Source organism: Balaenoptera acutorostrata, chromosome 8, assembly GCF_949987535.1.
Source record: "Balaenoptera acutorostrata chromosome 8, mBalAcu1.1, whole genome shotgun sequence".
Classification (NCBI taxonomy): Eukaryota; Metazoa; Chordata; class Mammalia; order Artiodactyla; family Balaenopteridae; genus Balaenoptera; species Balaenoptera acutorostrata.
Window position 1 is genome coordinate 39,939,627 of NC_080071.1, and position 24,635 is coordinate 39,964,261.

At 37.5% G+C, this 24,635-nt stretch overlaps 1 protein-coding gene across 11 annotated transcripts in view; it reads right to left on the bottom strand.

Moving 5' to 3' along the window:
• The window catches only part of ZNF385B (zinc finger protein 385B), a 432,563-nt gene that overhangs the window by 65,277 nt on the left and 342,651 nt on the right, over window positions 1-24,635 (bottom strand). For 8 of the 11 annotated variants that reach the window (XR_009009118.1, XM_057551853.1, XM_057551854.1 and 5 more), the window contains one exon: window positions 17,775-17,920. The exons of 2 other annotated variants lie outside the window; for them this stretch is intronic. Coding sequence is in view for 7 of the 9 variants with exons in the window: in XM_057551853.1 (XP_057407836.1) it covers window positions 17,775-17,920 (146 nt within the window). In the remaining 2 variants the exon portion in view is untranslated. Of the gene's footprint in view, window positions 1-1,541; window positions 1,584-17,774; window positions 17,921-24,635 lie in introns of those variants that run through there. One more of the 11 variants, XM_057551855.1, reaches the window with a different exon arrangement.

Genomic DNA, 24,635 nt, shown 5'->3' on the forward strand with positions numbered 1-24,635 from the left:
GGATCTTCCCGGGCCAGGGATCGAACCCGTGTCCCCTGCATTGGCAGGTGGATTCTCAATGACTGCACCACCAGGGAAGCCCCTACGTGGTGTTTAAGTAAAAGTTTCCTGGAGAAGTGAGTCTCAGTTTTTCTCTTTCTGACCGACTTATGCCCTTCTTAAGATAAGCTCATTTCTTCTTGGGTTACTTCAGGAAAGCCATAAATAAAAATTGGGGCTGCCCTGTCCTCTTTCCCCGTTGTAACTGTTGGGCTAGCACACAGAAAAAAAAAGAAAGTTCCAGGAACACTTAGAGATTACACGTAGCAGGTGATGGTCATCATTTGCACCTGTCCTTGATTTCTGCAAAGCAGATCTCAGCTACTAAATCCCTGTGACTTAGGGCTTTCTGGAAGTTTGGCAAAGCATCAGTTTTTTTAAACTGCAATATTATCAAATTACAGTAGTACAAAAAGAATGACTATTTTTTCATCCCTTCCTTTTTCATTGTTGGACTTACGGAAAAGAATGGGACAATAGGGTCTCATTAGAACTTCAAATATTCATGAAGTGACACTTTTAAACGTGATAGCTTATGTCACTGAAGGGCAATATTTCTCTGAAGTTACTTCAAAAAAGGTTTTGCCTTTTATATTTAAATACTCTGACCACATGCCTTTATTATTACTGTTTTACTTGTTTCAAATCCTTGAAAACTTAAATAGAAACAAAGCAGACACAACTGTTGCAAGACAAATTCCTCTTCTCAAAGATCAGGAAATACAAACAACTGCATATTGTTGGCAATGTTAGTTCAACCACACAACTCTGTACTGTTTTGGATTTCAAATCAGAAGTCTCAATAAAAATAAACCACATGAAACGTTACACTGGAACTGCATGCTACTGTGAGACCTGCCTTTTTGCATCTGGAATATGTAAAAGTTGAGATTTGCCATCCTGCCACTGCTTTTCCTACCCAGAGCATCCTGACAGGGGTCCACCAGAATGCCATCACTGTCACTGAAAGGAAGACAAGTGACATGCCACGTTCTCCACACACTGTTGATTCGATCAAGTGCCATATTTAGCTCTTTGCTAAAACCACACACTGGCTGTGACTTGCAAACAAAATCAGCTGTGCCCCTCTACCACAGGGATACCATTACTCCACCAGAAAGTTAACCAGAATTGGCATAAAGGCTAAAATAACATGCACTTAAGAAAATAATAGGTCACATTGATCTAAGTCTCAGATCCAATAAAGCTATTATCATTATTATTATTACTACTACTATTTTATCAAAATGTTGTAGACCTTTACATATTTTGAGGCTGGTTGACAATTAGAAGGATCTGATTGCTGCAGAAATTAAGTGGGATCCCGGGATCCCTTTCCAGAGCCTCCCTCGTACTGGTCAAAAATCCCTGTGGAAAATATAAGTGGAGTCTGCCCAGAGATTGGAAGCAACCAAGCAGAGTGGAGCATAGATTAGAATTTCATTTTTTTCTTTTCTTTCCTTTCTTTTTTTCCCTTAAAATGAATTTAGAAAGTTTGATACCTTTCACTCAAATTCCATATTGCCAGGCCTTCTTTGAAAAGCTCTGGGATTCATCAAGTAAGTGTTATGTATTCCACTGACAAAAAGAATGACTAGAATAAGGAAAAAACACCCTGGGATCTATTTTGAAGATCTGTTTTGAAAGGAAACTAAACTGCATTTTCCAGTAGTTTTTTGGGAGAAATTCCACCTTGGTTTCATTTCTAGAAGAATAAAAAAGAAACATATACAGAATGTTAGAGATGTGTGTTTCTGCCATAAAATAATGTCTTCTTTCTAGAGCACTCTGATAATAAAAAGTGCAACCTTTTTAGAGATTATTTCATATCAACTTAGTTCTGTCCTTGGGAATTTTTGCTCCTTTCCAACACATCACACTTTTATACATGTATAATTTTCAACTTGCACAAACACTGTATTTGATTGAAAATTGATTCATTTAACAATAGTTTATTAAATGGCTATCATGCACTGTTTTAGGAGCTGGACATACAGTAGAGAACAAGCCTTCAAAAATACAACATTCTAGCTGGGGAGACCTACATAGGTATCCCCTGCTTTTTGAAAGTCTGCTTTATGCCACTCGGTTTTATGAAAGACCTACATTAGTACCTGTTTTCACTAACTGAAAGAAATCCCAAGAGAATTTTTGCTTTTATGAAAAAAGTTGAAAAATGAAAATAGCGTTCAGCATTTCTTTTGTGCAAACCTTTATAGAGGCAGTGCACATCTCAAGCAGTTACAGTAGCACCACCAAGCTCCTTCCCCGGAAACTATACTGAGCATCTCAGGATCAAGCCGCCATAGCTTTGAACTGTGTCTGTGAGCATCTATTCTTTATCTGGATTTATTTTGTGCATCCATTAGCAAGATGTATCCTAAACTAATTGCTTCTTCACTTCACAACTTTCGACTTAGGAAAGATGTCATAGGAATTCTCCATTTCGGGATAGCGGGGGACACCCGTATATCTAAAGTTATAAATAAGGTATTTCCAGAGTGTTTTAAGTACTATGAAAAAAATAAAACAGGAGAATGGGAAAGAAACACAATTTTACCACGGATAATTCCTAAAAACATTTTCGTTGTCTTGATACAAATTTAATTCTGATACTTTCACATGTAAAACCGTACCAAGTGTGTAAAGATAAGGACATTATCCCATGATTTAGAGAGTTGATACAGAATTCGGAATCGTATCACTGGTAAAAACTGTAAAGGGCATATGCTCTTCGGCTTTCAAAGCCGCCTATGAGATCTCCACAGAGGATTTTCTTCAACTACCACGTCCCAAGACAACAACTGGGACACCATTCACAGCCACCACTGTCATCGTGTCCTTAAAGAGAAAGGGCAACTAAAGTGACCTGTTTTGGAAGTTCTCTAAGGATGAGTGCTTAGCGCTAGATGCGTCTTACCTGGAGACCTTCCTAGTGGGTTTCTGGTACAATGTGGTTGGCCTGGTAGTTTTTAGTGAATAACCAAAATACCCATGAGTTACTTCTCTGTTTTTTAAATAAGTACATATTCTGGCTAAGCTCTAGCAGTTTTTAGTGAAGATATCATATGAAAATAATGTTTTTCACTTTTAAAACTTTTAGAACTTTAAAGAGTTACCAAATGGTACAAGCAAGAAAGCTGAAAGGAAAGGAGGGGGTGGTTTCACCATCTCCTCCTCTTTAGTGGAAAACCAGCTTAACACTTTGACGGATAATTTTTAAATTGTTCTAAGTAGAAGGAATAAATTTTAAGTTCTTTCTCAGACAGTAGTTATTTTGTTAATGGGAGATGCCCTAAGATTAGACCCGCGCACCTTACTGAAGCCGAATGTCTAACTCTGACAGTAGATCCTTGTATGTAATCATATGGTCAGTGCAAATGTAAAATGTTCCATTTTCCTGGCTGGCTCCACATGCCTGGTGATTTTCCATGCTGCCAGGGGTCAAGAGTGATGCAGCAAAGCTGTAGTTATGCCGCTGGGTAATTTAAGAAGCCACATCAAAGAGCATTTCAAAAAGTTCAGTTTAACAAATAAGACTTTCAGCTTACGTCTGCAATGGGTATGAGACTTAATTGAAGGTTCGCTCATACCTTATTGCACGGACACACACATACCCAGCAACGTTTTGGGTGTTGATGTTCCTATTGAAACATTAGATGAGTAAACTTAAGAATTGAAGTTCAGTAGCATATGTACCCATATTCAGGTTGAAAATGTATTTTGGAAGATTTAATTGGTTAATATGATGTATTAAGGGAGCCCAGACTATGCTCAATTCCAATTCAGGTGCTCATTTCAATGTAGGGAAAAGACATTAAGGTATGAGCTAAACTGTATCTCCTAAGGAAATACAGTCCTTTTCTTTTTTTGTTTTCATTCTTGAACAAGAAATGCTTAGATATGACTGGAAACCATGAGGAAAGAGAGGTGTTTTTCCATCAGGACACAAAGAAAGTTCTTGAAAGGGTTTTCATTTTATGTTTACTATTTGATGTTCCTATAACTAAAATAATTTTTGGCCAATGCATGCATACAGATTTGAAAGATCAGTAACAACTGTCAAAGGCAAGGTAACAAAAAGTTCCTATGAAATTATTAGATGCACTTTTGAGAGAATATGAGAAAAGTTACAAAATTTTTAAGAAAAATGAAAAACTACCTGGAAGAGAATTAATAAGAATTTAGCTCTATTCTGAATTTTAATAGCACAGAAGAAGAAATGAAATGATGACAAATACTATTAATATTTTTTTCCTGTGGAAAAGTTACTACCTTCAAGGTATTTATACTTTATATTTCTCAGTGAGGTATATTCATATTTCAAAAAAACAAAGAGCCCAAGGCGTACATAGTTGACAATAAACTCTCTCATCCAAAGAAAAACACTATTCAGAGTGACGAGAACAGGAACTGGATTCACCAAGAGAATCTAAAATAAATGAGTCAGGTGTTACCTATGTTTTATTTAGTATTTTGTTTCCTCAGGGTGAAATAAAACAAGAAATAAACCATTTCAGGAATATGGACTGAAGTATAGGTTTTCAATAGATGTGCAAAATACTAAACAAGATAGAGATTCATTTCAGGATAGCTTATGAGAACTGATTCTTCTACAGGACATTGAAAGAAGACACCCATCCTGAGGTTTGGAAGGATAGGCTAGTATCTTAGATAGAACATAGTCACCTACTTCTTGGCCTTTCCTGTTTTTCTTTTTAAAATAGTGGCTTGAAAACAACCCCCAAACTTGGTTCCAGGATTAAATTTCCATAACAAAATTCAGAGCCAGAAATAAGTCTGAGAAATATCTTTTTAAAAAACTAGAACTTTTTGTTCTTTAGGAGGAAAAAAAAAGGCATACAAATAACCAAAGACTACTTGCTGATGCTTATGAATGTAGTTTATAAAAATTATTGGTGCTAAGTCTCCAAATCTAAGTAGTGATAAATTTTCCTATTTTCTGGGAAATGGGCTAAAAAATGTTACAAGGGCTTTCTAAGAGACTAGGGAAGTAATGAGCTTTCTTGATTTAAAAATCAATACACCTGCTGAACAGCCAAATGCATTAACTGACATCCTCTCAAAACCATTCTGTCAAAGCTAAGTTTGAAAGGCTGTTCAGTAACTAATCAGATATATCCTGATGCTGAGGCAAAACAGGTCCGTGACACAAATTAAAAAGGCTTAAGATGAAAAGAAAACCCCACTAGGCAGGAAGAATTGCAAAATCGGAAATCTGGACCTGTTTGGATGTATTCTTCATGCTGTAAAGCAAAGTAGAAATGAAGTGTTTTTTCCCCAAACAGGACAACACATTCCTTAGTCTTGCACTCAGAAGAAACCTGACAGGTGAGGACTAAAAGGCTCAATGCAAGGGGGCAAATCTGGAATGCTCCAATCCTAAGCATTGTGGGCTCTCCCATGCCACACTCTCATGACACAGCGGTACAATGTCAGAGATCTTCTACATTTTCAAACTGTTTTTTATTTGTTTTGAGTTTCAGAACCTTCCCCCCTACTCTACCCCCAAACAGAATCCTAACTGGAAATTCAATATAATAAAACGCTGAAAACAGGTCTGGTTAAAGCACGTGGGTCAGGTTCCAGTCTCACCAGCCTGATTTTAGTCCCACTTCCTCACATGAAAGTTAGAAAAGATACGGAGAGTTTTAGTAACTTGCTTGAGCCTCTTCAGCTAAGACCAGAACCCAGATCTCCTGCTGTGGTTGCCAGATTGGCAAATAAAAATCTTTTTTTTTTTAAACATAAATATGTGTCAAATATTACATAGGATATTCTTATAATAAAACTGATTTGTTGTTTATCTGAAATTCAACTTTAACTGGGCATCTTGTATTTTATCTGTGCCCTTCCCCCATCCCCATTCAAGGATGTCACTGCTCTCCCAACGTTGATTCTACTGGTCCTCCTTTTTCTTGCAGACTTACCTGTCACACTTAACATTTTAGGACTTTAATTAGGAAAGTGGTCCCTGAGTGGTTTTGCGGACAGGTGATATCAAAACCATTTTATGTTATATATTCACCTTGCTATTGCCTTTTTGTATGGATGTATATGTGTATACATATCAACTCTTCTCAGCAAAAAAACATTTTTGGTTCAACTCTGCCTTTTTATTATACAAAATATACCATACTTGTAAAATAAAATAAAGAGCTTTAATAAAGTGCCTTTCTCTGCTCTCTGGGGTGATAACTACTTTATTGAATAAGGCTCTGTTAATGGTACAGCTTGATATTTAACATTTATTCATTTGATTTATAATTATTTTTACGTGATTGCAAGGAGGCTATAGTTCAAACCAAAAGTTGTTTAAACTGAACTGCTTTCCTCTCTTTTGAATTTGTAAGGAAATCTAGTCACTTCTGGGTAAAACTGTTTTATCCACCAAACTGATTTCAAATATACACAAAGCCCTTTCTGTCCCTGTATGTTCTAAGCAATATATATATATATATATATATATATATATATATATATATATATATATATATATATGAAAAGTGAATATAGCAAATGAAATCATCAAATTAAAAATGTGCCCAGTTTGCTTATATTTTGGCCATGGATATGACATTAATATTTCCTAATCAAACAATGGAGAAAAACCTACATGAATCACATAGCAAGTTGTCATGAAACACAAAATCCCTAGTAATGTTCATGAAGTCTCATGAAGCAAAAATCATTTGTATTTATAATCTACCTACTCCCTTTGAAGACTTTCAGAAACATTTCTGAATTATTCTGTTTTCCATTCTAAAATTCAATCTCAGGATGCTGGTTTCAAAGTCTTCCCAACACTCATTTGAAAATTTTTATTCACCCTTCTGTCTCCCCCAACGTCTAACACTTACTAAAATGGGACAAATACTTATATCTAACAGCATGAGAAGTTGATATGTCACTTTGTTTAAAGGATAATTAGTCAGGAATCACCACATTTCTGCCTCACAACAGAACAATATCACAATAACAATTGTTGACACTTATCAAACCACTGAAGTCCGAGTGGCCTCCTGAAGCTGGGGTTAAAAGCTGACCTCTGGAAATCAACCATGTTCTCGGCAGAGAAGAATATTTCAGTGATATGAAAGCTGAAATGGAGACTATAATCTTTTGTGATTACCCTCGAGGCTGAAGCAAATGCAAAAAGGAAAGTCTATGAATTGCTGATAATTTCCTTTGATGACCGATTCCCAGGAAATTCTGATATTACTCTTGCTCTGTAACAAAATTGATGGCTCCCTAGACGTGCAGCTTCAAAGAACTCCACATCTGGGCGTCACAGTGCTTCTTCAGAAGCTACTCACCCATTAAAGGGGCCGGGCCTGTGAGGTGGCAGCTCTCCCTCAGAAGACAATGGAAGGTCTGATTGCACAAGGATTGATGAGCTATGTGCCACAGGCTCTTTCTAGAAAGTTCTTTTATGAAGGAACTAAGTTAAAATGTATCTGTTTTAAACCTTTTTTCCCCCCACAGAAGTCTAAAGATTGATTATTTCTCTGCTGTTCCTAATAGCTATGGAACTACGAATATCTTGGCTTGTATATTTTTAAAGTTTTACTTAGGCTGATGTTTGTATTCTAATAAAAAAATAGTTTTCATACATATGTACATATCGTTAAGGTCTATATAATATTTGGGGATAGACTATAAAACTACTAATCTTTTTTCAGGAAGCATCAAATTTACAGTTAGATGTCACACCGAATTTACAGTTAGGTGTTACTGCACAGGTTAAGTGGGTTTTTCTTGTATGATTGGCAATTTAAGTTCAGAAAAAAAGGAGGTAGGGTGAAGAGAGATCTGTAACAGTCAAAAGTCCAAAGAATTTTTAGAATAGATTTCCCTTATCAGTACATGAAGGATAAATGAATATGTTGACTACTTTGAGTTTAAAATCTTTTTTTAAATTGCCATTTTAACTAATGTCAGTTTGATTAACAAATAACATGAGAATAAAGGTTCTATGTTTGGAAGTCAACGGTGTTTTAAAAATATAGCAGAACACATCTTTGTGTCTTAGGTGTCAATGACAATGTGTCATAGGTACACAGCTTTCGGGTTCAAAAATACCTTTATACATAGCCTTCAAAGTCTAAATATTATTGAAAGTAAACGGAGAAAAAAGGAATCCAAACAAACCAGTTGTGGTTATTCCCAGCCTCCACTCAATATACCCTCTCCCCAACCCCGCTCAAGATTCATTATCCCTCTGCATTGTTTTCAGGCAGTCAGGTGATTCTGATCTTTAGGTATGCACTACTATTATCTCATTCAAGGTAACACAAATTGAGCACCTGCTTAGCGCCAGACATGACTTCTTTAAACTGACTGTAAATTTCTTAAACTTAAGAACGAGGTCTTAGCCGTATCCTTATCATCTACCTTGATTAGGATTGCTCTAATACAAAACGCCAGCCCCAGTGATAAACATAACTTGGTTTACTTAAGGTAATTGGTTAGGAAGATGAGATCAAAGAGATAGAAATATTAATAAAAATATTAATATTATTTATAAGAATAGAGCTTTTCTGTTTAGGAGTCATTTCATAAACATCATCTCATTTGAAATTCATGGGTATTTTAAATTATTAAAAATAGGATGGTGTTATGTTATATTGTTTTTTTCCACAGATACTAAATTCTAGAAATTTTCTAAATATTCAGTCATATCCTTAATTCTCCATAAACATAATAAACTCAAATTTTCATGATGTAGTAATATAGACTAGGAAGGTATTATCACCCTAGTTTTAAAATGAGGAAAGTGGAGCTAAGTGATTTTCTCAAGACCAAAGAAAACGAGTCCAGCTGTAGTCTTCTGACTCTCGTCAAGTGCTCTTCCCCAGGTAATGAAGTAGATGGCTCTTCCCTCTTCTCCCTTCCACTCAGGTTCCTGCTTCCCAGGGTGGCATGAAGCAGAGTGCAGGCCAGATAGGACTGTTAGAGGCTTACTTTGGAACAAGTCAAGCAGCCTTATTTCTCAGACCAGAGGGAACGCTCCAAGTGGCTTTTTGGGAGGAAGTTGTGTATAACCGATGAATGAGTGACTGACTGAATGAATGAATGCCACCACCCCCTTTAGAAGGTAAGTACTTCAAAAGTTGAAACTTAAGTATATACCATGTGATAGTGGCTATTGGTAATCATTTTAGCATCTAATAGCTTCAGCTCATTTGGGGAAATGGAAATTTTGTGGGTTTGATTATCATGACAATGAACCATTTTACACATAGACCCAGACTAATTGTTGTTTTAATTGTTGGAGACTTTCTGTACATTTCTAATTATTTGTAAATCATAAGCCTGTGAAAGAGATCACATATATTTCTTACTACACCTCTCAGATCTTCACTTGGCTCTAGAGACTGTTCATAATAAGAGAAAACAAGTATGAGCCTGACAAGACAAATCTATCTTCTAAATATAGTGCAAGCCTGATATTAGGAACCACAGCGATTTATTGGGTACTTAAGAAAATATGCCCCACACGAATAACCTGTGAGAAATACACACATTTAAATTCAGGATACAGTAGGGTGGAGACCAGCTCTTGTTTCTCTGATATTTAGCTTTTTTTTCCTTTTCAGTGGCAGAGCTGTCTATTGGAAGAAATGAGAAGACTGGATTATATTCTACAACCTTCTGATCTGCAAAAAGGGTACAACAATGACACACGTAGCCTATTTCATATGTGGATGTGTTGAAAGAATTAATTGTAGAATGTCTTTAAAATATGCTAAAGTCCTCTGATACTAGAATTCCATGAAAATAAGGTATTATTCATATAAATTATATTCTTTCATATTATTTCAAGCATCAGAACATAAAAAGGAAGGTAAGAAAACCTAAATTGACAGCTAAATCTGTGAAAAAAAGTGTTTTTCCAAGATCCCTACTGAGCTCCGCAAAGATGTTGAAACTTCACAGATTGCTAAATAGCACTCCAATTCATCTTTAGCACCCTCAATTGCAATTATAAAAATAAAGGAACTGGAATATTCCAAAACATGTTTTTCCCTCCCCCAAAGAGATTTGAGACCTAATTCTGAATACAAGAATCTAGAGGGAGTAAAAAAAAAATGGTCTGTGCTATTGCATGGGTTCCCAAGCTTTGATAAAGGTTTCTCAGGGAACACTACCATCAATTAATGTTTATAGAGCAACCAATTTAGAAATACCTTTTCTGGGCTGGAGGGAATGTTTTGTACAATAATATTTTGCCACATTTCATATTTATTAAGCTCTCCTACTTTGCCACAGGCATAAAGAGCCTTGGTCACTGAGACAAGCTAAGAACAAGGTTGTTGTTGGTTTCTTCTTCCTTTAATTAACTGGAGATTTGTTAAGAATAAGATACATTTTTAAAGAAGAGGGCCTGACACACACTTTTTCCAAGCTGACTCGACTCTTAAAAAATGCTGACCTGGGACAGTGCCAAGACTGAAGACCTGTCTTGCCAGAATATCTGATGTGGCCTCCAAGTACACATAATCCTTGAAACTCTAGCACTGAAGATGAGGTCCCAGAGCCATGTGAGGTTAAGACTAGGACGATGAAAGGGACACGCAAGAGGACATAGCATGGTGGGACTATGGGTGCCTCTTTTCACAGGCTCCTGAAACCTTGTGTTCCCTTACCCCTTAAAGGTCCATCAAAGTCTTAATCTGATGTTTCTTGGCAGCTTTGATCAACTGAATTGACTATTTATTATAAGCAGAATCTGTTATCGTATGGTGAATTATACAAGAGGAAGAAGTAATTTCTATCAGACAGTGAGCAGCTTCTGCCTTATTCACTATAACTCCTCCTTAGCACAATGACTGGCACATGTAGACATTCAGTAAGTGGTTGTGAATGCATTCCTTTTGCTAGATAACCTGAACAAATAATTTCATTAAGGACAGACAACACATATGACCACATATTATATAAGCATACTTGTGTATATATACATACTATATCAATAATATCTACATATTCTAAAGGGGTTTCAAGAGTGAGTAAAGGGATATTTGAACACAGTCTTTAGTAGATAAATCTTGAGATTTTTTGAATAAGGCAGGGGATGTGAATTAAGCTTAAAAAGGACATATTTGTGGTCTGAAGAGTCGAGGAAGACAATAATACTGAATATCACTACATAGTTTGTTCTCCTTCCAGTGGTCATGTTTACATATTTTTTCTCTCTGCCATGTTCAATAGTGATGTAAAAATTTCCAGACAGTAATCTATGCTTAAATATCTGTACAAAAATCTTCTACAGTTCTGTAGCACATTTCAAAGAATTCCTATAACCACTGTTTTTTCTAATGATCTGGAGAGTGTTGCTGTTGACTTATCTAAATCCAATAATAGGCTGTCATCCTCCCCTCTTCCAGTAAATTTGAGTAACTGTGGAAAGTTTCAACTTGGCATACTTCTTTAGAACATATGAAAGAATATGACCCATTGAAATATTTTAAGCATATAATGAAAATAAAATTCGACCATATTCTCTTTTTTATTTGACTGGGACAAATGTATCATTTCAAGTACTGGACATACTACTGTCCTAGGAAATATAGGACATATAACATTTTATGACAGGAAAGCATTACTAAAGTAAAAAAGAAGACTCAAATGGCAAAAATTCACTTTGGATTGTATTAGCAGAGGTAAGGTATTTAATTTAAATAAAATTAAAGAAAAATTTAAACAAAAGAAAAATAGGTATTTAAATGTTTAAATAAGGACTTCATTAAATTAATAAACATATTAAAAGCAGGTGAAACATTGAATGTTCTAGCTTACTTCAAGTTTCCTTAGAGTAACATCTCATGAGAAACATGGCATGAATTAACAGCAAAGTGAATGTGATTTTGATTCCCTATTTCTTTATTTTGGACCTCCTTGATAAATATATTATTATTTCTACTACAAGAAAGAAAATTTTTATATAGTCATTGATATCACCAAACTATGAATAACCCAGAATCTCAAAGAGTCTAGAATGATAAAATAAATGGTAAACACATGTCTCATTCCACAGCTTGTCATGGATGATTCAAAGAATCATATAGCAATTTGGGACTTTATACTTCATAAATTATCTTTATTCTGCTCCACATATTTGTTCATGTGTCAGGAAAAAAATAATTTTAAGGTAGGTAATAAAAATCAGATTATTTTTCACAAGAAAAAAGATCACTGAGCCTCTTGCAATAAAGCATCAGAGACCTCCATTGTGCCTGTGCTTTCCTGGAGCAGCTGCAAAAACATGGCAGGACTCACAAAGACATTTGAAATAAATAGGCATGGAAACTACTGCCAAGCAGCAGAGAAACTGACAGGTGACTGTGGTCTTGAGTGGCTCTTGATTATAGCTACAGCTCTGGAGAGTCACACAAATATATCTGTCCATGTATCTAATATGTGGCTGTTAAAAAGAAACTAGATCTTCTAATCATCATATACAATATATAGGTTGCATACGTGTCTTAGTCTGCTAGACCTGCCATAACAAAATACTATGGACTTGGTGGCTTAAACAACAGAAATAAATTTATCACAGTTTTGGAGGCTGGAAGTCCAAGATCAGGGGTGCCAGCATAGTCAGGTTATGGTGAGAGCTCTCTTTCTGGCTTGCAGATGACTTCCTGCTCACTATGTCCTCACACGGTAGATAAAGGAAAAGCTCTCTGGGGTCTCTCCTTATAAGGGCATTAATCACATTACAAGGGCACCACCTGCAAGACCTCATCTAACCCTAATTACCTCTCAAAGGCCCCATTTCTAAATATTATCACTCACGTGTTAGGGCTTCAATATATGAATTTGGGGAGGAGGGAACATTCAGTCCATAACAGCATGTGTGTGAGTATGCCTTCTAAATGGACCTATTTTATCATATTAAGTTGACACAATCCATCGTGTTAAGTATGCAATTCATTTGAATTTTGAAGAAGTCTCTTATTAAGGAGAACCAAGTATTAGACAGGTATTAAACACCAAGTATTATCCAGGTAAAATGAAGATAAAAATGGAATCCACAGTAAAGGAAATGGAAGATTCTAATTCTAATAGGGAGAAACAATTATATACATTTTGGCAGCTACCAAACATCATGTACAAAAAATTAAAGGATGACCATGGAGCAGTTGGCAAACTGAAGTAAAGTGAACAACAAAATAATGAAAATAGCTCTATTGGGATACAAAAAATTCATTCTTTCTGGCCTTTCTTGAACACTATAAAGTTCAGTAACTATTTTCACTTTGCCTATATTTCTTGGTTTTTATTATCTTGCCTTTTCTAGCCTATTTATTTTATTTCTTACAAGTCTCTTGGGCACTGGGGTATTTTTGTTTTTGTTTTATTTATTTTGTTTATCTCCTTCCCCAAATCCAGTACTGTTTAGTCCATATATTATGTTTTCAATAACATTCAGTAATTAATAACTTTGATTTTAAACTAAATGCTCCTAAGATTAGGGCCTAGGATAAGGAATGCAGTTGATACTTGCAGAGTTTCCATACCATCCACACAGAGAAAGCCAGAACTATAGCTGGAGAAAAGTTTATAACTAATTATTGCCTTTAGACTAAAAGAGGATGACAATTCTCAGGAAATTAAAACTAAACACCTGCTCTTATCACCTTGCACGTAAGGCTCAGAAATGCCGGAATTCCCTTTGCTGGATGGGGGACCATGAACATTGAAAACCAAGGATCTAGAGCCCTTTCTCTGTTCTTTTCTCCCTTCCTTCCTTCAAGAGAGTTTTATTGAGCACCGATGCCAGACACCAAGCATACAAAGATAAACAAGATAGAGTCCTTGTTCTCAAGGATCTGACATTCCAGTGAAGATAGATGGATAATCAGGGAGAATATGATGTAATCGGGAGGTACTCTGGAAATACAGAGGATGGGCACTTAAGTCAGACTGCAAGTCACAGAAAGTTTCCTGTGAAGGAGGTGATCTCTAGGTTGGGCCCTGAAGGATAAATAAATGAAGGTGGGGTGGCGTGGTAGAAGTAAGCATCAGTGAGTTGCCAGGCAGAGAAGCCTATTAAACTTTAGATATAAAGGTCAAGATCTTTAAATTTGCAGACTTAACACCCTCATTCTCCAGACACGCATCCTTGACACACAGCCCATCATAAAATATCAGTGATCCAAACCCCATTTTCCCTAGTATGTCTCCTCAGAACTCTGCTTGAACAGTGTCTCGAATTTTTTGCTTATTCTCACCTATAAACACTGAGAGAGATTTTGTCTTATGGAGTAAAAGGCAAGATAGCCACTAAATGAACACTGTGAAGCATATCTCTTCACTGCATACAATTTAGTATAGAACAGGCACCTATTTGCTTTGGAATATGACAGAATCCCATTTCATTCTTGCTATGTTTCTCATGTAACATTATCATACTCTGCTATAAAAATAGGAAGAAACCATTACTTTATATATATATATTTTAAATCCAAAGAAAATAGCAAAACTTGGAACTTCCGAAGCTTTCAGCTATGGTCTCAAGAGTACAGTGTTCATTCTTCTGATAATGGTTATGAGTTAAAATATATTTCTTATATTTACTAATATTACCCTTGATTAAAAATGAAGTGATTATGGTAGCATTCACGTTGGTTTTCAAAGAGCACACAGACTACTGAGTAGAATATACTTTTAAAATTTGCCAACAAGAGTATGCATGTACATGTTTAATGGTTGTTGTGGGGGTGATTGTTGATTTTTATGGAACTGTTATACTTTTTTACATAGCTCTGTATATTGCTATTTTTCATTTAACATTAACATTACTTGAAGAGCAATTTGTCCACATTTAAAAATACTAATTTTAATAATTGTAAAATATTCTACTGTATGTAATTAACCGTCTCTCTGTTGTTGATTCCAAATTTATGCCATTAAAGTTGATGTTGGGATGAAAAAAAAATTTGCTAACAAGAAATTATAACTGTTTTTAAAATACATTCTACATTCAAATAATCCTTTCCTCTTTCCACTTAATGATTCTGCTGAAAATTATCTACCATCTTGCCAGAAAAGAGCACAAAAGATTTCTGATTGAGCTTTGTTCACACTGAATGAGGTGGGAGGTGACACGGACCAAAAGAGCCAAGGATACAGAAGAGCCGGAACATCAGTTCTGAAGTTAGAAGATTCTAATTCAAGACTCAGTTCTTCCTTTACTAACGCTTTTTCCTCATGTAGACAATAGGAATAATAACCGTGGTCGATTAAAATGTTCTAAGGTCTGAGTCCTTTGAAGAATGTAAAACATCACAAAATACAATAATCTAGTATAATTATTAGTAGTAATGTAAAAGTATTTCCCTAGGAAAATGTGGACAGTGACTTTTATGAAATTGCCCAGGAAATCTGTTGGGTGAGTTAGACACTGGAATGGAAAAGTCCATAGGAAAAGGGTTAGAGTAATTGAAACTGCAAATCAGTGAAAAATCATGGGTAATCCAATGATCCCATAAATTCATTTTTTTGCAAGATGATAGAGGGTCTCACTTGCAATGACTTAATTTTTAATGCATTACCAGAAGGACTCTGTATCCAATAAATGCCTTGGATATAATATAGAGAGAATAAAATGACTATATCATGCAGTTCATTGCTATATTCTTCACTTTCAAGAAAAAAAAATTTTCATTTGAAAATTACAAGTTTATTTGCCTCTAAGAAGAAAAAACAATGAACATCTCTTAGAATTATTCCTTGGATTTTCTCAAATACATCATATGATTAATTGCTATATAGAATAAACAAACAAAAAAGGTAAGTTAGTACATCTGTAAGCCCTACACAACATTAAAAAGCCATTATGAGACTATCTTTTTAAAAAGAACTTATAAAGATATTCTTTCCATTTCTGTTTTACAGCCCTTAAGAACAAAGAAGTATATACAAGATATTTAGAAATTCTCTAAAAGTGACTTAGAGAATAGTGCTAATCAGAAGATCACAGTTGTAAAAAGACAACAGTGATTGGTTTCCTATTGGATATGTACATAACATACATCTAGAAGGGGCTGGAAGGACGTATACCAGCTGCTGAGGGTGCTTTCCTCTAGGGAAGGGAGTAAGTGTGTCTGCAGGGGCAGGGAATGGTGACTTTGACATTTTGCTTTGAATGCTAATGTTTTATTTGAATTTTTGAAATAAGTATTACTCATGTTAAAAACAAAATACAGAGAGGTGAACCACAGTAGGAGACATTTATGCTTACCCACGTCATCAGTACTGCTTCCTGACAGTGACTGGACTCCTGCAGTGGCTATAAATGCTGTCTTCCAAATGTACATTAATCAAAATACAAAGACCTAGTAAATGTTTTCAGAAGTATAGCTTAATTCAATTATGTCTGGAATGTATCACCCATGTTTAGATAGAGGACAGAATAAGCATGCTTGAGTTCAAGTTTTCTAAAATGGCACGATGTGTTGCTTTGGCATGGTCACTCCTGATGGATTAATGTGACCAGGACAGGCGTGATTTATCTTACTGAGTTGTTCCACTGCACTAGAAATGCTGCTCACCTTTTCAGGCCTTTTAAAAAAAAAAAACTGTGTGACTTGTGTCTGAAAAAGCCCAAGAAGATGAAAACATTCAACCGTTTACTTGCTAAGTCGAGGCCAGTGCTCTTTAAAAAGTTGGCTGTTCCCCTACCCTCTAATTACCTTACAGTGCCTAAGCCACAACAGAAGGCATGTCAGCACATTTTATTTACAACCCTTGAGGAAAAATCCTCTTGATGTTTTCACTTCATACAGAAGATACGTTTGCAGAAGGAAATATTTGGCAGTACTTCAGACGTTCATTGTCTGGTAATGCAATTCTTTTTCTTGATTATGGTAGCTTCTATAATGCTGTATCATTCATGTAGACCATCAGACCCCAACTGACTGTATTTATTGACTGAACAGACATAATTTATGCAGTCATCTGAACTGGTTAACCTTTTCTTTTACTATAAGCTTAGAATCTAGCTATGGACTGATTTTAGGCTGAATTCTATTGTTGAAAGATGTCATGTTCCACTTGGCATACCTACAAAGTTGTCTTTCATTCAAACAGAAGAAGGTCAGCTGACCTGAATGAAGAACATTGGTAATTATAGGTAATTCACTAATATTTATCATGTGGTTTAAAGTGAATGTCAAAGTATGCAGACAAGTAACATGTAGATCTAAAATGAATTTTTTCCTTTTACTAATAGAATCAGATTCACATAATCTACAATAGCCTCCAAATAAGAATTCTGTTTGTGTAAGAGTCTTTATCTAAAAAATCTCCCAAATAAAAATGTACCCAGGAAGATGAAACATACACTTTCTTTTTCTTTCTACTAGTAGGGAAAAATCAGTGTGGCTTGATACCTCTAAATTGTGTTCTTGAGCATGTGAACAGCATCCCAGAAAAGATACGGGTTCTCAAGCCATTGAAAAGTCTATCAAAATTGCACAAAGCAACAGGTGAAAAGTCGCCTGTGGAAATATTTATAAAATAAATATGCTGGTTATTGTTTGGACTACCTCTCACGGGTGAAGCATTATCTTTCATAATGTAAACCAATATATGGTCTAAAACTACACACTTTGGAAAGAGGCTATGTCTATTGCCTATTCACAATTGTAATGAAAGAAAGAGATTGAGGAGGAGACAAATAAAATAAAAATGCATTTACTCACTGTGTTAAAATTTGGAAACAGCCCAACAGCAGCAGAATTACTGTCTACTGGAAAAGACATAAATGGTTTGATATCCAGTGAAGGCTGCATCATCAGGGTAGGTGTGCGCACAAGAGCAGGAAGGGTAGTAGAGTGGCATGTACTGCCTGCCAAGAACAAAACGAAAATGAATTCAATCTCTTGCTCACATCCATCTCCCTCCCCAGCTTACAGTGCAAAAACAAGACTGCTGAGCTGCAACCTGCAAGCAAGAGAGTTATGCTGGGAGTCAGCAAATGGCACAGGAGGAGAAAATACACTTAAAAAGGGTCTTCTTGCTCAATGTCTAAGACAGGGATACAGAATGTGTCCCTATGGCAAAGGTCAAGGGCTGCTCAGACTCTGCTGAGATACACAGTACACAGATCCTGCTGGCAGGTGAGGCAGAATATCACCCTCTTGTTCAATCATTACTTACTAGCCAAAAATGTAGGAGAGAGGAGGGGAGGAGCCTCTTGAAGCCGGATGCAATTTACTATTCACAATTATTGAATGGCTAGTCGGCGCATTTTATGCAAATCAGAGATTATTATAGGGTTTTTACCAGGGTAAGAAACCCTGGACTCTTATAGTTGCTGTCCAATCCCAGGGAAGTTATCACTCAAACAATTTGTTCTCTTAAAAAAACAAACAGAAAGTTGCCCTTAGTCTGGACACTGGAGAGTTAGAGAATCTAAAAGGGGTGATTATAATCAGGGTAGAGGCAGGGTTTTGGGGGACAGGGAGGAGTTGGAACCAAATTCTTGACTTCAACTTTTATTTCTAATGAGCCTTGTATTATTTTAGCGACTATCCTTTTAACAATTTTATTAAGCTGTCTTTACATATCCAGTGTAACCTGCCTGTAGGAGATTTAAAACACTCCTCTCCAGGATAACATGCATTTTTCTCTAGCCTATAAGCTCTACATACTGCAGATAAGTAATCGCTGCTGCAGGTGGCTCTCCAGGAGACAGGCTCTGATATGCCCTTTTTAAACAAAATACAACAGGCATATTGAGATAAAATTCACCTACTTGAAGTGTACAGTTCAATGATTTTCAGCATATTCAGAGTTGTGCAACCAGGACCACAAGCAATATTAGATTTTCATGATCCCTAAAAGAAACTCCGTACCCACTGGCAGACACCCCCAATTCTTCCCAACACCTCCAGCTCTTGGTAACCACGAGTCTACTTTCTGTCTCTACAGATATGTCTATTCTGGACATTTCATTTAAATGAAATCATACAATATGAGGTCTTTTGTGACTGTTTTCTTTTACTTGGCATGTTTTTAAGGCACCTCCATGTTGTAGCATGTATCAGAATTTCATTTCTTTTTAAAGCTGAATAATATTCCATTGTAGATGTACAATTTTTGGCTTATTTATTCATCAGTTGATTGGCATTTGGGTTGTTTCCACTTTTTGGCCATTATGAATCATGCCGCTATGAACATTCGTTTCTAAGTTTTTGTGTGGCGACATGTTTTTAGTTCTCTTGCATATATACCTAAGAGTGGAACTGGGGATTGTTGGGTCATATGGTAGTCATATGGTTTAACCTTTTGAGAACTTCCAGACTGTTTTCCAAAATGGCTAAACCATTTTACATTACCACCAGCAGTGTATGAAGGTTCCAATTCCTCCTGACATGCCTATATAGGACCACAAATAATTATAAGCCTAAAATCCCCAGCTGGCTTCAAGGAGAAATGAACAGTATGGGAAAATGTTCTGACTATTAAAATTTCCACCAGTCTTCTTTCACGGTGTTCCAGAATAGTTAAAATTTCTATTTCAATGATATATTTTTTGGTAATGAATTTCCTTAATAAACTCTGCATAATATTTCAAATCATTCCAGAACATTACTGGCAGTAGTGTTTAATGGACTGTCATACCTCATTTACATTGATCCTAAAAACTGAAAAAAGAGAAGGGCATCTGAAGCATTTATCTGTAATGGCAAGTCTTTAGGTCAGCCCGTCCATTAGGGAATATAGAGTAGGACTCAGCAAAAGAGAATCAGCCAAAAGTGTAGGTCAAACAGAATTTTTTTTTTTTTCTGATGCCAAAGTAAATACTCTGATCTCAGCCTGGCATTCACATAACCACCCTGCATTTAATTACACATTATTCTTCTAACATTGCTAACTTCAGAGCTTGTAGGTCCAAGATGATATATTATATCAATATGTCAAATGTTACAAAGGCATTTACTAAAATATTTATCTTAAAAGCTTTGCTTCAAAATCTTAGCTAAGGGACTTCGCTGGTGGCGCAGTGGTTAAGAATCTGCCTGCCACTGCAGGGGACACGGGTTTTATCCCTGGTCTGGGAAGATCCCACATGCTGTGGAGCAACTAAGCCCATGCACCACAACTACTAAGCCTGCACTCTAGAGCCCGTGAGCCACAACTACTGAGCCTGCGTGCCACAGCTACTAAAGTCCGCATGCCTAGAGCCCGTGCTCTGCAACAAGAGAAGCCACCGCAATGAGAAGCCTGCACACTGCAACAAAGAGTAGCCCCCGCTCACTGCAACTAGAGAAAGTCTGCGTGCAGCAACGAAGACCCAACGCAGCCAAAAAAAGAAAAAAAAAATCTTAGCTAAATTGAAAACCGGGTATTTCTTATATTAGACCAATGGCCTTTTACTATTTACAATTATTATAATTGTCAAAAGTCTACAGTATAAAAGCATACAGTATACTTAAAGCTGCCTGTTAAAAAAGAAACAAAAGGCCTAAAATGGGGTCACTTGTGCTAACCTAACTGCAGTTACAACCTAGGAATGTAATCTGACTCAGGAATGTTATCCTAACCAGTTAATGTGGAATTTTCTGGTCAGCACCAACGAGGCAATTGGTCATGTTAGCCCTCTCCATCCCCCAAAGGAAGAGGAAGTAATCTGCCACACAGACCCCTTCTGTCCCCCATAGATAGGTTACCTAAGCCTGAAATAATCCTTTTTGTTTACGACTTTCTTGTCTTGCCTTTAAGAATCTTCCCTTTCTGTAGCCCTGCTCACTGGAGGGGATGCTGCTTGATCCATGAATCGTTCAATAAGGCCGATAAGATCTTTAAATTTTACTCAGTTGAATTTTGTCTTTTAACATTTCTGATGAACAAATGTATAATTATTTTGCCATTGTAGGTATCCCAAAGGGAAGCAAAATTCTTTCTCTAAGCCCACAATGGTGGCTCTGATAACATTGTAACACATGGCCCTGGAGAGCCTGCAAGAGTCACTTTGTACTAACAAACTCAAATCAAATAGAATGCAACATGGAACTTGACAAACAGATTGCTCCATCAACAAAGGTCAGAATGTACAGTGATCCCCCTTACCCAATCAAATCTCTAGGCTAATAAAGACAAGGCTTGACAACTACTTAGCTGCCACCCTTCATTAGCATAAAAACGTAGCAGCTGTTTACCATTTCATTAGCATTTTAATGACAGACAATTTGCCAAGTAAAACACAGATTGTTTTAAAGTAGTGGTAGATCTTCTGAATAAATATAAATTATGGGGGGAGACCCTTCAAGATGGCGGAAGAATAAGACGTGGAGATCACCTTCCTTCCCACAAATACATCAGAAATACATCTACATGTGGAACAACTCCTACAGAACACCTACTGAACGCTGGCAGAATAACTCAGACCTCCCAAAAGGCAAGAAACTCCCCACGTACCTGGGGAGGGCAAAAGAAAAAAGAAAAAACAGAGACAAAAGAATAAGGACGGGACCTGCACCAGTGGGAGGGAGCTGTGAAGGAGGAAAGGTTTCCACACACTAGGAAGCCCCTTCGTGGGCAGAGACGGGAGGTGGGTGGGGGGGAAGCTTCAGAACCACGGGGGAGAGCGCAACAACAGGGGTGCGGAGGGCGGGCAAAGCAGAGAGATTCCCACACAGAGGATCGGTGCCGACCAGCACTCACCAGCCCGAGAGGCTTGTCTGCTCACCCACCCGGGTGGGTGGGGGCTGGGAGCTGAGGCTCCGGCTTCGGAGGTTGGATCCCAGGAAGAGGACAGGTGTTGGCTGAAGGGGGCTAGTGCACCACAGCTAGTCGGGAGGGAGTTTGGGAAAAAGTCTGGAACTGCTGAAGCGTCAAGAGATCATTGTTTCGGGCTGTGTGAGGCGAGGGGATTCAGAGCACCGCCTAAATGAGCTCCAGAGACGGGCGTGAGCCGCGGCTATCAGCATGGACACCAGAGACAGGCATGAAATGCTAAGGCTGCTGCTACAGCCACCAAGAAGCCTATGTGCAAGCACAGGTCACTATCCACACACCTCCCTCCCGGGAGCCTGTGCAGCCCGCCACTGCCAGGGTCCCGTGATTCAGGGACAACTTCCCTGGGAAAACACACGGTGCGCCTCAGGCTGGTGCAACGTTTTGCTGGCCTCTGCCGCCGCAGGCTCGCCCCACACTCCGTGCCCCTCCCTCCCTCCAGCCTGAGTGAGCCAGAGCCCCTGAATCAGCTGCCCCTTTAACCCCATCCTGTCTGAGCCAAGAACAGACACCCTCAGGCGACCTACACGCAGAGGCAGGGCCAAATCCAAAGCTGAACCCCAGGAGCTGTGAGAACAAAGAAGAGAAAGGGAAATCTCTCCCAGCAGCCTCAGGAGCAGCAGATTAAATCTCCACAATCAACTTGCACCTGCATCTGTGATCTACCCTGCATCTGTGGAATACCTGAATAGACAATGAATCATCCCAAAATTGAGGCGGTGGACTTTGGGAGCAACGATATATATTTTCCTTTTTCTCTTTTTGTGAGAGCGTATGTGTATGCTTCCTTGGGTGATTTTGTCTGTATAGCTGTGCTTTTACCATTTGTCCTAGGGTTCTGTCTGTCCGTTTTTTTTTTTTTTAGTATAGTTTTTAGTGCTTGTTATCACTGGTGGATTTGTGTTTTGGTTTGGTTGCTCTCTTCTTTCTTTCTATTTTTTTTTCTTTTTAATTTTTAATAATTATTTTTTATTTTAATAACTTTATTTTATTTATCTATTTATGTAATTTTTCTTTCCTGCTTGCTTTTTTTCTCCCTTTTCTTCTGAGCCATGTGGCTGACAGGGTCTTGGTGCTCCGGCCAGGTGTCAGGCCTGTGCCTCTGAGGTGGAAGAGCCAAGTTCAGGACATTGGTCCAGCAGAGGCCTCCCGGCTCCATGTAATATCAAACAGCAAAAGCTCTCCCAGAGATCTCCATCTCAACGCTAAGACCCAGCTCTACTCAACAACCAGCAAGCCACAGTGCTGGAAACCCTATGCCAAACAACTAGCAAGACAGGAACACAGCCCCACCCATTAGCAGAGAGGCTGCCTAAATTCATAATAAGGTCACAGACACCCCAAAACATACCACCGGACATGGTCCTGCCCACCAGAAAGACAAGATCCAGCCTCATCCACCAGAACACAGGCACCAGTCCCCTCCACCAGGAAGCCTACACAATCCACTGAACCAACCTCACGCACTGGGGGCAGACACCAAAAACAATGGAAACTACGAACATGCAGCCTGTGAAGAGGAGACCCCAAACACAGTAACTTAAGCAAAATGAGAAGACAGAGAAACACACAGCAGATGAAGGAGCAAGGTAAAAACCCACCAGAGCAAACAAATGAAGAGGAAATAGGCAGTCTACCTGAAAAAGAATTCAGAGTAATGATAGTCAAGATGATCCAAAATCTTGGAAATAGAATGGAGAAAATACAAGAAACGTTTAACAAGGACCTAGAAGAACTAAAGAACAAACAAACAATGGTGAACAACACAATGAATGAAATTAAAAATTCTCTAGAAGGAATCAATAGCAGAATAACTGAGGCAGAAGTACAGATAAGTGACCTGGAAGATAAAATAGTGGAAATAACTACTGCAGAGCAAAGAAAAAAGAATGAAAAGAACTGGGGACAGTCTCAGAGACCTCTGGGACAATATTAAACGCACCACACCAACACTTGAATTATAAGGGGTCCCAGAAGAAGAAAAGAAAAAGAAAGGGACTGAGAAAATATTTGAAGAGTTATCATTGAAAACTTCCCTAATATGGGAAAGGAAATAGTTAATCAAGTCTAGGAAGCGCAGAGAGTCCCATACAGGATAAATTCAAGGAGAAACATGCCAAGACACATATTAATCAAACTATCAAAAATTAAATACAAAGACAAAATATTAAAAGCAGCAAGGGAAAAACAACAAAGAACATAGAAGGGAATCCCCATGAGGTTAACAGCTGATCTTTCAGCAGAAACTCTGCAAGCCAGAAGGGAGTGGCAGCACATATTGAAAGTGATGAAAGAGAAAAACCTACAACCAAGATTACTCCACCCAGCAAGGATCTCATTCAGATTCGACAGAGAAATTAAAACCTTTACAGACAAGCAAAAGCTCAGAGAATTCAGCACCACCAAACCAGCTCTACAACAAATGCTAAAGGAACTTCTCTAGGCAGGAAACACAAGAGAAGGAAAAGAGCTACAATAACAAACCCAAAACAATTAAGAAATGGTAATAGGAAAATACATATTGATAATTACCTTAAATGTAAATGGATTAAATGCTCCAACCGAAAGACATAGACTGGCTGAATGGATACAAAAACAAGGCCCGTATATATGTTGTCTACAAGAGACCCACATACAGACTGAAAGTGAGAGGATGGAAAACGATATTCCATGCAAATGGAAATCAAAAGAAAGCTGGAGTAGCAATTCTCATATCAGACAAAATAGACTTTAAAATAAAGACTATTACAAGAGACAAAGAAGGACACTACATAATGATCAAGGGATCAATCCAAGAAGAAGACAAAACAATTGTAAATATT